We start from the raw sequence: 15,322 nt of genomic DNA on the forward strand, positions 1-15,322 counted from the left end.
TCCCCTCCACATCTCATTTCAGAGTTGAACTACATGGTGGAAGCTGACCGGGACCGCCGTCCTCCTCGGGTATATTTTGCCAGGACACAGTCCGCAGTCTACAAGGGACAGTTTTCCATGCCAAGGGAGAAGTGTCAGACCCTGGAAGTCCTCTTGCGGGTAAGGCGAGGGCAGTGGGCAATTTAAGCGATACATTTGGACGGCTGGGTGTGAGCGAAATATGGCCTAATAATAATAATAATAATAATTTATTATTTATACCCCACCCATCTGGCTGGGTTTCCCCAGCCACTCTGGGCTTAGTGGTGCGTTGCGCCAGGGCGCTGGCCTCTCAGGGGCGCCTCAGCAAGTGGCGGAGCTGGGTGCCTTTGCCGACGCCCTCCCCTTTCCCTGCAAGCCCACCAGCTGCACCCCGCCAACCATAAGGCTGGCGGGCATGCAGCTTCCCTCCCAAGCCTCCTCAGGAGGAGATCGATATGGCTGGCAGGTGCGCATTAGTGACCATGTGATGATTTTAGCTTATGAATTTTATTGTTTAATGTTTTTATTTGTACATGGGGGTACTTTTATAGCTCGGTATAGAGTACGTAATGTTTTAATAATATAAATGTTTTAAGTCTTTTTTATCAATTCAGTATATTTTCTTTTAATTGTCAAATAATTCTGTGTACATTGCGGCAGCCTTTGACTATGTGCAATAAAACTGACAGAGACTGAGACCATAGGCGCCGACTCCATGGGGCCTGAGGGGGCCCGAGCCCCCTCAAAAATTCGTTTGGGGGGGCTCCGCCCCCCAATAATTTAAGAAAATTATTAGGCACCTTGCCAAAAACCGCGCAGGGGACTCCGGCGCGCACCTCCCAAAGTGACCGGGAGCTCCTGAGAAGGGGTGGGCAGGTCGGTCAGTCAGAGAAAGACCCCCAGCGGCGGGACTTTAGAAAGGAATGTAGCCGCGGGGCCGAGGAACGGCGTATTTGTCGCCGGCGAGGGACCGGGGTGAGGGGAGAATGGAGGGGACGGGAGTTCCCGCCGCCGGAGCGGGGCTTTTTTTCTGGGTTTGGCTAAGGTGACGTTGGTAGGAGGGGGTGGCTGCCTCCCGGCGCGAAGCCTGGGGAGGGCAGGCCGGTTCTTGCATGCAAAAGCACCACTGCCATCCTGCCGCCAGTATGGACCCCGGTATGGGCCCCCCCAATATTTTCTATAAGTCGGCGCCCCTGTCTGAGACTGAGACTCTTCTCCTGAGGAGGCTTGGGAGGAGCGCAACCTCACTCCCAAACCTCTGTGGGGATCGCTCTCTCACAGCGGCGTGGGGGAGACTTGCGCCCCCCAATGGCTGGCAGTGCGCAGCTACGACCACCCCAACACTATCCGTGGTAATTTGGAAGCACTGGGCGGATATTTGCACCCCGGAGCCACATCTGCTAAAGACGGCCCTGGAGATGACCCTCTGAGCTTTCAAATTCCTCGACAGAGTACAGTCACTCAGAACTGGGTGGAGGGCTTTCTGCAATGAACTCTTCCCTTGCTCTGCAGGCTGATATGCGGGACAAGCTGCACCCCATTGCGTTCTCCATGAACTATTCTCTTGCCGAGAAGCCCATGCGGTTCCAGTTGGGCCTGCGCTCGCTTGATGCGTTTCCTGTCTTGAACGAGGATCAATCCCGTGAGAATCAGACTGAGGTGAGCGCCATGCAGTAATCCAAAGCATTTCCCCTCCCCAAAATCGCCCCGCTTTGCGCAAGCTCATTCGCTGTTGAATTTCTTTGTCTCTCCCCCCCCCCCCGCCTTCTGCCTTCTGCCGGGTTGCTCAGTGTGGCGGGACAGCTTGGTTTTCCCATACTGCTCTTCTTTCTGCCCCTAGGATCTCACCACTTTCTGCTAATTGCACCGACCTTTCAGTTATGCCGCAGGCGCTGCTCTATTTGCCAACGTTCTTTTTTTATTATTAAAAAAAGGATTTATTTATTTATTTATTTAAATAATACAGAAAAAAGAGAACATCAACAGAAAAAACGAAATTTACAAAGAAAAAGAAAAAACAGTTCAAAAACATTGAAAACAAATACATTTGTTGTACAGTATTCCCCACCCACCCACCTGCAGCTTCCCTCTGCCACAGTTCGACTTCTTTAACTCTCTATCTCCATATTGATCCTTGCATTCTCCAAATATATCGTTATTTGTCCTTCTTTTATCTCTTTTCCATTTCACACACATACTTTACATTTTTATTCTAAGCATATTAGCATATCTTTCTTAGAACAATACTTTAACGTATAATCTTCGAAACATTTCCATTCCTTTTTAAAAAATTTTATTTGACTGATATCTTACAATTGATGTGAGCTTTGCCAGTTCTATTTGCCAACATTCCTTTTGCTGGCTCCTTCCCCCGCATCAGTTAGAATGTCTGTGCATATTCCTAAATTTGGTCCAGCAGCTTAAGTTTAAGCCGACTACAGGTCGGGGTCTCTTGCAAACGGGTAACACATGCACACTAAGGTGAGTTATGTACATGCACACACATATGTACAAACGCAGACAAATGTCTGTGAGAAATTGTCTCCGGTTTCCCATCATCAGCCTTCGTAGATCCAGCATCCAGTTTGCCCTCTGGCACCATCTGGTGGCAAAGCCTGTTCACTATCATTTTAGAGACAGAACAAAATAACCTCCTGAAAAATGAGTTGCTTGGGCTCGTGCAGGTAGACTAGTTTCCTGTGATGCTGGCCTTTGTGCAGTCGTCGTGTGATGACTTTGACATGTGCTTGTGTTTCACGTTAAATATGTCAAGTGGGCCAGCCAAAATTTGAGAGACCCTTCACAGCACAATATTTATTTTGTTTGGATGGTTGATATCCTGCCATTTGGTTGACTGATCTTCAAGATGGCTTGCAAGTTATACACCGGATTTATGTCAAAATAAAAAAATTCCTTCCAGTAGCACCTTAAAGACCAACTAAGTTAGTTCTTGGTATGAGCTTTCGTGTGCATGCACACTTCTTCAGATACCAAGGGTGCTACTGGAAGGAATTTTTTTTATTTTGACTATGGCAGACCAACACGGCTACCTATCTGTAACCGGATTTATGTATAAGCTAAAAAAGCTATAGCTTAGGGCCCCACTCTCTTGGGAGCCCCAAAAAATGTAAAGGAAAAAAACCTGGATGTACATTTCCAAAATATAAGATAAATAACAAATAAAATAAAACCTACATACAGCAACAGCGTTTTGTGTTGTGTAGGTTCCTGTGATGTAAGTAATGGCCCCCGCCTGCTAGCCTGTTCCCTAAAATATCACTGGTTTGCTCATTTCTATATATAGGGTGCCTACATTCTCCATGGGCTGGCTACACGGCAACATGTGCAAATGGCTTGAGATACCTATTAGGTCCATAAATTACCATAGAGCATATAATCAACACAAAAAGCAGTGACAATTTGTTGTTGACAAAGGACATATAAAGGGCCCCATTACCTTCAGTAGCTTAGGGCCTCATCAAACCTCAGTCCGGCCCTGCTTGCAACATATTGCCATTTACAGCACCTCAAAACCCACACATCCCAGCAGCTCTTAGTTCTCTCGATGACTGATGAGGTCAGAGTGGCTACCACAACTGCTCTAGGTGAATCCTGGCTTTGGAGAGACTGGCTGGCTTGCTCCAAAATAACATGGTGGTTTCATTCAGTGATGCACCTCTCACCTCTGTGGCACACATACAAACCTTCTTACCTAAAGATTGAGAAATAGTTTTTGTTGACCTTTTGCAGGTTTGGATGTAATGGTTAAGCCAAGATGCTGCTTAGCTCTGGGTAGCTGAGAGACAGCAATTTTTCCTCTCAGTCCCCAAATACCTGCTCGCTCCTTTGTTCATGCTTAGCAATGGTTTGGCTTAATGTTATGTGTGAACCAGGGAGCCAACCACGGACTAATCTACACGGGTCAGTTAAAACGTTAAAACGTATAAAAATGTGACACCAGAGGGTGCTGTGGAGCAGTGATCGATCATCAATGTAAAGTTGTATTGAGAACTAGACTACTTTTTTTATATACCGTTTTCCAGATCATTGTAGATCCAGCCCAGGATGGTAGAACTGCATGGAAAGCCTCTTATGGCAGCTGGTTAGATCAGCCATACCATGCCAGTGTGCCTTGTTCACATAAAGCAATGGAGCAAGTCGAAATATTATGGTATTACAAGTGGCACCTTGGTTGTCAAACTTAATCCATTCCGGGAGTCCGTTTGACTCCCAGAACCATTCGAAAACCAAGGCGCAGCTTCCGATTGGCTGCAGGAGCTTCCTGGACTCTATTGTAAGACGTGTTGAACGTTCAGCTTCCAAAAAACATTTGCAAACCAGAACGCCCACTTCCGGGTTTGCAGCGTTCAGAAGCCGATTTGTTCGGGAGCCAAGGTACCACTGTATATAGATTATTATTGTATGTATAGGTACTAGTTTGATACTTTCTGTAGTATACTGGTATATACACACACACACACACAGAGACATGTATATATACTGGTATATAATTGTTGATACAGAAATTTTAAAAACCCGACTAGATTGTAACAATAGCAACAACTCTACTGCTTTCAGATTCAGTTCAAGAAGCAATGTGGAACAGACAACAAATGCAACAGCAACCTGAAGATTAAGGCTGTCTTTTTAAATGACCAGAACCAGAAGTTGCCCAGGTGAGTAATGCGTTCCCTTTGCACCCTCCCTGGCTCGCCACTAGGGGCAGCAGCACGCAGACTTTGCACGTCTGACGTTATTTCCCTGGCACCTCCAGAGAGATAACTAGGAGATGGGTGGGTGGGCAGCCCTGCTCTGTCTCTGGCCACCCCCCATCTGTGCCATCTCCCCCGATGCAGGCAGAATGGGATGCAGGTGTTGCAGTACAGCCGGGATGTCAAGAAGCTGAACCTGGGCATCAGCGTCACAAATATACCGTCGTCACCCACGAATGGAGAAGATGCTCATGAGGCTTTCCTCAACATCACGTTCCCGCCCTCTCTGCTGCCTTCCTCTGTTCGGCCGGTGAGAGTCTCTCCCCCCCCCCCCTTATATAAAAATAAGGAGAATATATATATATATATATATATATATATATATATATATATATATATTCAAAAATAAGCATTAAAGTGATTCAAAAAGAAAAAAAGTAGACAAAACACTGTAAAGAGGAATATATACAAAGATGCCCTAATCCAGGCATAGGCAAACTCGGCCCTCCAGATGTTTTGGGACTACAACTCCCATCATCCCTAGCTAACAGGACCAGTGGTGAGTGGCATAGAAAAATAGTATTCAGCTGTTAGGTAGGTTCATCTGGCAACCTGCTAAGGCCATCCAAGGACTGGGAAGGAGGGTTTGGATTGGGGTAAGTGGGGAAAACCTTGGACCTTCCATACACTGCCCCATCATCCTTGGCCATGGCTTGATGGGTGTCATTAATGAGCCAGCTCCCAGGAATGGTTTGCAGCCAGCTGAAGAAAGCAGCCAGGAACAGAGAGGGTTAACTGTCATGCAGGATGAACATCAGCTAGTGCCAACTCCCCCACCCCTTGGAATGCCGGCTGATAAGGGAATGGCTGAGGGCAGGCTAGAACGCATTCAAAGAACAAACAGGTGGGAAAGAGACAGCCTCTCAGAGAATGGGGAAGAGGCGGGAGCTGACCCACTGAGTCCGAGGTCTCGCTGAATGGGAGGGCTGCAAGATAGGAAGCAAAACAAAAGAATATGAAGCGAAAGTTCAGTTGCTTCTGGTCACGCCGGAAGTAGTCTTCAGAAGGGTCATCTTGATTGATGATGGCGGAGGCTATGTTAAAGCCATCTGGAGCTGTTTGTTTTGAGAATAAAGCATCCTTTTTAATTAACTACGCTCACTGTGTTATCAAGCCGGGAACTAGACTCCCGACAATGGGGCTGGTGGAAGTTGCCCCTGTCTGAGCGCAACATTTGCTGCACCACATCGAGTCTGCTTTTGTACAGAAGCGTCGAAATGCTGACGAAATAAGGCAATATTCAGCAAGGTGGCCTTTTCTTTCTTCAGAGCGGCACCTGCAGGTTCGAGGAGACGGTGATATGTGAGCTCGGCAACCCTTTCAAAATGGACCAGCGGGTGAGTTGTTTTGGGTCCAGGTGTTTCAGAAAGGTGAGGGTTCTGAAGTGGGAGACTCAAACTGTGACATCTCATCCAGCACAAAAGATGTGTTCAGGCCTTGGCCTCCTTAGTGACCCTTGGGACTTGGAAATAACAAAACACTGGAACTTTTGACCTGCTCCCAGCCTGCATTCACATTTAAAGCACTCTCTCGCACACACAGAAAATCCCAGGAACTGTGGTTTGCTAAGGGGACTGGAGAATCATAGTTCCGTGAGGGGTAAACTACGTTTCTTAGAATCCTTGGGAGTAGGACGCCCTGTGCTCTAAATGGGTGTTCAATGTTTTCTCAATGTATGGTGTGGGTGTTCATATTTTCTGGGGTAAACTATAATTTCCAGGATTCTTGGCGGGAGGGGGGTGTCTTTTAAATGTATTGTGTGTACACAGCCCCAGTGTGCCATTGAGGGAGAGCAGACATACAGTATCAGAGTCAGATCACATGTAATTATTCCTCAGGAATGATCTTCGTAGACGGGGAATATGCAGAAGAAACAATTTTGAGGAGATATGGAAGGTGTTTGTAGAATTTGTACTGCTAAAACGGAAAGGGCTCAAACCATCGCAAGAGGTGTTGAAATTTTGGGAGGTTGGATACTTACAATGGAAAGGTCTCAGTGGTGGGGTGCACATTTTTATTCTTATTTATTTATGTTTGGGTTTTTTTTAAGGAATGGTTTTCGTTTGTTCATGCAACATTTTTGCACCTTACCCATCCGATTAAAAAAGCACAATAGTTAAAAACCTATCAAATCCCATCAAAATATCATCCATCAGTGGTAACAGAGTACTATACCACACAATAGGTAAAATAAAAACATTTTACTTTTATATTTAAAGAGTGCTGCTGAGGGCGGGGTGGAGGGAGATAAATGAATATCTTCTAAGAGGGAGTTTCATATGTAGGGTGTTGCTGCTGCAGTGTTAGGTTTATATCCCCTTATTTGACCAGTACTTGAAATGCTGGTTCTTCTGATTTGCTTCTGCAAACTGCAGCAAAGCATGCTGGGTAACCAGGTTGTGCAATCTTGCCTCCTTTCCAGGCAGAGCTGACTATCACGTTTGAAGTTACTGGAGTTACGCTAAACACTCAAGATGTCACCGTGCAGGTGGAGCCTTCCACGTGAGTCTTCTCCCTGGGGCTAAATAGTTGTGGTTGGAAATGGGAACATGCATCAGGAAGCCCAGTCAGTACTAGTGTACTTTGGTATAGCAGTTTGAAAGCACACCAGTGCAAGTAGATAAATAGGCACCGCTGCGGTGGGAAGGTAAACAGCGTTTCCATGCGCTCTGGTTTACGTCACAGTGTTCCGTTGCACCAGAACCGGTTTAGTCCTGCTGGCCACATGACCTGGAAAGCTGTCTGTGGACAAACGCCAGCTTCCTTGGCCTGAAATCGAAATGAGCGCCACCACCCCATAGATGCCTTTGACTGGACTTAACTATCCAGGGGTCCTTTACCTTCATCTTTACCTTTTACTTGGGTATTGACTGAAGGGCTGCAGGGCCAGTCCACCCATGTGGCAAGGTGAGGCGACCGCCTTGGGCGGCAAAATCCACATGAGCCACACAAGGAACGCGTCGCCCACTGTTGCTCCATTGCTGTGGTGGCAGCGACGGCTTTGGTGCACTCCTTGGAGGCTGGATCTGTCACCTCCCAAAATACAGCAGATAATTGGAGAATAGGAGGTGCTGCCGGTCTTCTCCCAAATGACAGGGGGTGTCCTCTGGGGTCTCCTGGGGTCTGCACCCACCTGACATGATTCAGGGTGGGTCTCTTTCCCTGCAACAACCTTTGAGTCCCACTCCAAACATCTGGCAAGGTTGAGTTGATTCCCCGACTTGTTCCCAATGTAGCTCTTCACTCACTCCTTCTTCCCATGTGGGTAGGACGCCATTTTGTGGTTTGCCTCAGGTGCCGCAAAGTCTTGGGCCAACCCTAGAAGGACTGGCGTGGGTAGGGACCTCTGTGTGGACTCACCCCACATGGCCTGGGGCTTCTCGCATGACTCTACTGAGGAGGGAAGGGGCGCTGTATTTGTTGACTGTTAAGCATCCCATCTTAGAGGCTGCGACTAACCTCTCTGAACAATGTCCTGTCCCTAATAGGATAAGCTATCAAGAAGATCTCGCACCCGTGTTGGCAGTCCTGTTGGTAGACTACACCATTGACGCTTCCTTGAGCATGTGCGTATCCACCGCGATGTTTGACGTGGGTTTAAAAAAGAAGTGATACAATCAAATCTTGGTTCTGGAACGTAATCTATTCTGGAAGACCGTTCGACTTCCAAAACATTCGACAACCGAAAACTGAAAGCGGAAACCTCAATACAATAGGGAAACTCAAAATAATAATAGTAATAGTAATAGTAATAATAATAATAATAATAATAATAATAATAATAATAATAATAATAATTTATTATTTATACCCCGCCCATCTGGCTGGGCCTCCCCAGCCACTCTGGGCGGCTTCCATAAAAACCAAAAATACAGTAAAATATCACACGTTAAAAACTTCCCTGAACAGGGCTGCCTTAAGATGTCTTCTGAATGTCAGGTAGTTGTTTATCGCTTTGACATCTGCTGGAAGGGCGTTCCACAGGGCGGGCGCCACTACCGAGAAGGCCCTCTGCCTGGTTCCCTGTAGCTTTGCTTCTCGCAATGAGGGAACTGTCAGAAGGCCCTCGGCGCTGGACCTCAGCGTCCGGGCAGAATGATGGGGGTGGAGACGCTCCTTCAGGTATACTGGACCGAGGCCGTTTAGGGCTTTAAAGGTCAGCACCAACACTTTGAATTGTGCTCGGAAACGTACTGGGAGCCAATGTAGGTCTTTCAAGACCGGTGTTATATGGTCTCGGCGGCCGCCCCCAGTCACCAGTCTAACTGCCGCATTCTGGATTAGTTGCAGTTTCCGAGTCACCTTCAAAGGTAGCCCCACGTAGAGTGCATTGCAGTAGTCCAAGTGGGAGATAACCAGAGCATGCACCACTCTGGCAAGACAGTCCGCAGGCAGATAGGGTCTCAGCCTACGTACCAGATGGAGCTGGTAAACAGCTGCCCTGGACACAGATTTGACCTGTGCCTCCATGGACAGCTGTGAGTCCAAAATGACTCCCAGGCTGCGTACCTGGTCCTTCAGGGGCACAGTTACCCCATTCAGGACCAGGGAATCCTCCACACCTGCCCGCCTCCTGTCCCCCCAAAACAGTACTTCTGTCTTGTCAGGATTCAACCTCAATCTGTTAGCCGCCAAATGGAAGCCACGTCAGATGTTCAGCTTCCAAAAATGTTTTGAAAACCATAGCAGTTACTTCTGGGTTTTTGGCGTTCAGGAGCCAAAACATACAATAATGGAGGCATTCGGGAACCAACGTTTGACTGTATACAAATGCCTCTCAAGATGAGATTGTAAAGTGGGATGTGTGTTATGCTGAGACCTCTCCCTCCTCATAACAAACCCAGGGAGCTTCCAGACTGCCGCGATGACCCATGCCATCAAACTTTGGACACACACACACATATATATAAGTTGTGTAGTTCTTCAGCTCCCTTGACATCTGATGGGAGGATGTTCCACAGGGAGGATGCCACTACCAAGAAGGCCCTCTGCCACTCTGGGCAGCTCCCAACAGAATACTAAAAACATGATAAAACATCAAACATTAAAAACTTCCCTAAACATGGCTGCCTTCAGATGTCTTCTAAAAGTCAGATAGTTGTTTATTTCCTTGACATCTGATGGGGGGGGGTGTTCCACAGTGTGGGTGCCACTACCAAGAAGGCCCTCTGCCTGGTTCCCTGCAGAGAGGGAACTGCCAGAAGGCCCTCAGCGCTGGACCTCAGTATCTGGGTTGAACGATGGGGGTGGAGACGCTCCTTCAGGTATACTGGGCTGAGGCCATTTAGGGCTTTAAAGCACCAATACTTTGAATTGTGCTCAGAAACGTACTGGGAGTCTATCCTTGACTCTCATAGTTCCCCATATTGTTTTATGAAGTTGCTTGAGTTCCCAGGATTCCACGATTAGCAAATTTGATAGTCAAGTAGGCCTGACAGCCGTATAAATCTACATTGCAGACATTTCCTAAATGAATTCTGGTAGGTTACACTTCCCATTGACTAAATTAGGAAAGTGTGACCCGCTCATCCAATTTGTAAACAGAGCCCGGTTCCTCACTTTGTAAACTTTTCCATCCTTCTCACCTCTCACTGTGTTCCTCTCTCTGTGGCAGAGTCAACCGTTGGCTCCAGACGCATTTCAGTGGGACAGTCATGGGCGAGTCAGCCATGAAGCATGAGGAAGACGTAGGCAGTCCCATCGAATTTGACTTCCAGGTAAGGATATTCCTTGAGAGGTGAGGCTAATACTCTTAAAAATTGAAGCATAGAATCATAAAGTTTGAAGGGACCACAAGGATCATCTAGTCCTCAAATCTCATGTTCTGCCAACTGAGGTATTCCAGAATTGCTTCTGAATCTCTTCATGGTTAAAACCCACATGGGCTTGTTTACTTGAGCTGGATTCCATACGGGGCCATTGATCCCTTGTCTAGAAAGCAACTAAGACACAATCTAGGATTGAATCCATCCCAATGCGATTTGTTAATTTGTAGAGTTGAGAGTACAAGCACAAGACAGAGGGTTCCTGAAGGGCATGTGTGTCTGCTTATTTCTCCCAGTGCAAAATGTTAAGCCAAATATTTGAAAAGATCTCTTTCCCTTCCTATTTGTGCCTGAAACAGAAGGGTAAACTGACTGGTTGAAATGGATTCTTGACATTTTCCCCCAAATCTGGTTCTTTCAAAATACTTTTAGGAAGGGCAATAGCTCAGTGGTTGAGAATCAGTCCTGCATGCAGGTTCTGTGAACCGCCCTGCAACCTATATAGGGCGGTATATGAATTTAATAAATAGTAATAAAATAATAATAATCCTTGACATCTCCAGGTAGGGATAGGATAGACCTCAATCTGAAAACCTGGAGAATGGTTGCCAGTCAGCCTGGACTGAACTGGATTCACCAACTCAGTATAAGGCAAATTCCTATATGCTCTTAAGCCTTGACTTTGAGACTGTTGTATTGGCACTGATTTATTACACCTTGTCTTCCCAAATATGTTTGGCTCTTTTATCTCTTATTTTGGCTGTCAGTTTTGCCATTTCCAGATAGTCCATTCACTTTTGAAACTTACCTCCTTGGTTGGTACTTCTCCTTCTTTCCAATTCTGAGAGTACAGGATGAAATTGAATAATCTTGACACCGAGTGTGTTTTATAAACTCCTGTCCTGTCACCACGCTTTTGCCTAGGTTTTTCTTCAGGGCGACCTCTGCTCTGCTGCTCTCCGAGTTGTCCTTCTTTGTACTGTTTCTATCACAACCTGAGGTTGAAAAGGGGCTTCATCTTGTCACCTTGCCTTTGACTTTCAGGTGACCACGAAAGGCGAGTCTTTAGGATCCTCAGGAACAATCACACTAGGCTTCGAATGGCCTTATGAGGCCAGCAATGGAAAATGGCTGCTGTACCCAACTCAGATCCTGGTGAAAAGGAGTGGGAACGAGAGTCGGCTCTGCGTACCCCCCGGGGAGGTCATCAACAACCGCAACCTCACAGTAAGTTTGATCTCCAGCCGCGAGCCCTTTCTCCCTTTTGCATTCTCTCTCTCTCTCTCTCTCTCTCTCTCTCTCTCCATTTACTCCTTTTTCTTTGTACCCTTTTCAATGCACTTGACCTGCCACCATGTACTGTGTGTAGCTATTTCTATGAGCTATACCTGGGATGCAGGTGGCGCTGTGGTCTAAACCACTGAGCCTCTTGGGCTTGCTGATTGGAAGGTCGGCGGTTCGAATCCCCACAACGGGGTGAGCTCCCATTGCTCTGTCCCAGCTCCTGCCAACCTAGCAGTTCTAAAGCACACTAGTGCAAGTAGATAAATAGATATTGCTGTGGCGGGAAGGTAAGCGGCATTTCCGTGAGCTCTGGTTTCCGTCACGGTGTTCTGTTGTGCCAAAACCAGTTTAGTCATGGTGGCCACATGACCAGGAAAGCTGTCTGTGGACAAACGCCGGCTCCCTCAGCCTGAACGTGAGATGAGCGCCGCAATCCCATAGTCACCTTTGACTGGACTTAGCCGTCCAAGGATCCTTTACCTTTACTACCTATATCAGTGGTTCTCAAGTGGTGTTGTGTGTCGCACTGGTGCGACAGGAGAGGATAGTCTTCTTGAGCACATGCTTTTTCAGGAAGAGAAAGCTGACCAGTTCTTCTCCTTTCCCAGCTACACGACTGGAGCAGGACCTCAGCACGGAGGAAGCGCGATCTGCAAACATCTCCGAAGCGTGAGCTTCCCGTCACATTGCCAGCTTCCAAAAAAGCCAAGTCAGAAACGTTACTGGTGAGCATTTTGTCCATCTTGTGTCATTTCCACTTCTGCTCAGGAGGGCTTTTCAGGAGCAGGTATGTCCCAACCTGGAAACTATGGTTAAACAGCTTCAGAAACAAGCCTTCATATTCTGGAGCCATTGTTTCCTCATTTGGGCAATACAAGAAACCATGGTTAGCTGAAGACTTCCTGGTTTGTTTGCTCAGCCAGCATGAAGGGAGGGGTGAGTCAGCTGCATCCATGGCATAGCTGTCAACTTTTCCCTTTTTTAAAGGGAAATTCCCTTATTCCGAATAGGATTCCTCACAAGAAAAGGGAAAAGTTCACAGCTATGATCCACGGGCACAAATCTTTGTCAGATCAGAGCTTATTAAATCAAGTTATGATAATCCAAACCTAGCCAGTGAGTGGTTGGATGGGAGTGGTACATTTTTTCAGGCAGGGAAAGCTTAGTAGTTCTATGGATCTGGGCACCCTTTTTACCTCTGGACTATTTTCAGATATAATCTTCAATTGGACTATATCCCCATGTCCTATAGGGCAGCTGGGGAAAAAAATGCAAATGTTTCAGATTGTGCCTATAGAAAGGCCTCCAAATTAATAACCGGCCATTTATTCCTGCACCATACCTCCAGATCATAGAATCATAGTGTTATGTATTTGGTGGGGCCTGTGTTTCCCTGAGCTTGAGTCTGGACTAAGGATTCTGAGCCCCTCTGTTCCCATTCAATACATTATATCCAATCACAGAACCTTTCAGGATTTGGGCCTCTGCCATTGGCCCTTAAACTCTGAGTCATGATTCGCAGCTTGGAAGTTTAGACAGCCAATCACGTTGGGAGTGGGAGTGGCCCAGGCTTTGAGGAATGTATATAAGCAGTTGCTTTGCCCCTGTTGTCCAGTTCTGTTAGTTCAATAAAGGTTCTTGCTGTTATCTCTGTGTATTGCCTTGTGGGAACCAACCTACACTTCACATAGAATTGTAGAGTTGGGAAGGAACACAAGAGTCATCTAGTCCAACCCCCTGCAATGCAGGAATCTTTTCCCCAATGTAGGGCTCACACCCCTGACCCTGAGATTAAGAGTCTCAACCTCTACCAGCTGAAGTGCTGCATTTGGTTTAGGAAGAAAGGTGGGCGGACCTAAGAGAGAAGTACACACCTGGTGGTGTGGAGAGACTTGTAGTTTTCCTGGGCTGTAGCTCAATGGTAATGTTCCCAGGTCCAATCCCCGCTGTCATCTCCTGGTAGGGCTGGGATTGTCACCTGTCTGAAATATCCACCCCCCCTTCCTTTGTTTCCAGAGCTGTTCCAAAGGAACATGTCGCTGCATCTGGTTCGAGTGCCCCTTGTGGGACGCTGCAGATGTGACAAACGTGATCGTTCGTGCCCGGGTCTGGAACAGCACGTTCATCGAGGTAAACGCTTGTTCTGTCCCCTTGCAAGGATTTTCTCTGGTTAACGAGAGGGGGAATGTTCTTGTCAGGCAACTGCCCCCCCCCATGGCAGTTGATAAGAGATCAAATGAAATAACGCCTTACCAGTTAGAATCTTTAAGAATCACAGCTCCCAATTAAGGATCACACTCCCCCCATCCCTATTAATCTACGTCACTTCTATGTCTTGTAATCTGAGTTTGTAGCCTCTGCGCTTTCTGTTCTGACATCTTCTGAGCTCTCCGGGAGTTTGGGGGAGGCGGGTGGATTCTGTCCAGAGACTGTGAATCTGTTAACTCTCTCTCTCCCAGTCTTTCTTCTCCTAGCTGTTCCCCATCCCGTATTTTGCAGCTTCTGCCTTCTGAACTATGCCCCTCTACAAACCACTGTTCCAAATCTATACTGTCCTCCTGCTCCTGGGAAGATTCAGGATCAGGAGAGGTGGAGGCTCCCACCATTCTTCCTCAGTGCAGCCCTCCTCAACATGGTCCCTGACAGTTCTGGAACATTCCAGAATGTCCAATTTACATAATTTAAAGTGGGTGAAAAGGCACCGTTCTCCCTAGTACAACAAACCCACTATGAAAAAACACACAAACTGAGACTTGTGGCTTGGAAAGTGACTGGGATGAACGAATGATGGGATGGGAAGATTCATAAAAGCAAATCAGGTTGAATGCAAGACGGATGCTGGTCACCGTATAACTGCCCTGTAAACAAACCGAAACAAATTTCTCAATAAAGGCAGAATGTAATCTAACCTCCAAGTAAGCTGGTTGTCAGCAAATCAGGATGTTCAATGAAAGGGTCTCTCATTCGAAGGAATCTTCCTGTGCTCAGTGGGTGGGAGTACATTGGAAAAAGAGTTTATGTTGCTGCTTTTTGATATGCTCGCTCTTTCCTATCCACCCCCATGGAAATGTAGGACTACAACAACTTTGACCGCGTGAAGGTGGATGGGAAAGCCACGCTGTTTCTCAGGACAAACTCCTCCACCATCAACATGAAAAATGACACTGTGTGGGTGAGTGAGACTGGATTTGTTGGCCAAGAAAACTTCAGAAAGTCCCGAGGTCCAACTACCAATCCCAATGGAAGGCCTCCCAGTCGCCATTCCTTTCTCTCTACCAGTTAAACTCCCATAATTAGCAAACTCCGTCAGTTCCTCTTGAGCAGCAGCTTTGTTAATTCAAATGAAATTGATTTATTTTCAAAGCAAACAAAGCTGCCCTCACATCCCCATCTGTAAACTCAGGCCTAGGCATGGGATGTTTTGCCCATTGCTGATGAATTAATCAACCCAGATGAGAATTCGAGGCCTGAGCTGGGAGC

General features: G+C 46.9%; 1 protein-coding gene and 1 long non-coding RNA gene across 2 annotated transcripts in view; both read left to right on the forward strand.

Annotated features, from left to right (window-relative positions):
* Positions 1-15,322, forward strand: part of LOC310690903 — a 97,465-nt gene that overhangs the window by 74,240 nt on the left and 7,903 nt on the right. The window lies entirely within an intron of this gene.
* The window catches only part of ITGA3 (integrin subunit alpha 3), a 92,974-nt gene that overhangs the window by 65,224 nt on the left and 12,428 nt on the right, over positions 1-15,322 (forward strand). Inside the window, exons 12-23 of the mRNA XM_083469510.1 lie at positions 23-159; positions 1,534-1,680; positions 4,600-4,697; positions 4,878-5,043; positions 6,062-6,130; positions 7,216-7,295; positions 8,282-8,359; positions 10,408-10,510; positions 11,603-11,785; positions 12,451-12,567; positions 13,859-13,972; positions 14,916-15,014. Coding sequence (XP_083325636.1) covers positions 23-159; positions 1,534-1,680; positions 4,600-4,697; positions 4,878-5,043; positions 6,062-6,130; positions 7,216-7,295; positions 8,282-8,359; positions 10,408-10,510; positions 11,603-11,785; positions 12,451-12,567; positions 13,859-13,972; positions 14,916-15,014 — 1,391 coding nt within the window. The remainder of the gene's footprint in view (positions 1-22; positions 160-1,533; positions 1,681-4,599; positions 4,698-4,877; positions 5,044-6,061; positions 6,131-7,215; positions 7,296-8,281; positions 8,360-10,407; positions 10,511-11,602; positions 11,786-12,450; positions 12,568-13,858; positions 13,973-14,915; positions 15,015-15,322) is intronic.

This window comes from Podarcis liolepis (assembly GCF_965112155.1).
Source record: "Podarcis liolepis genome assembly, chromosome: 13".
Classification (NCBI taxonomy): domain Eukaryota; kingdom Metazoa; phylum Chordata; class Lepidosauria; order Squamata; family Lacertidae; genus Podarcis; species Podarcis liolepis.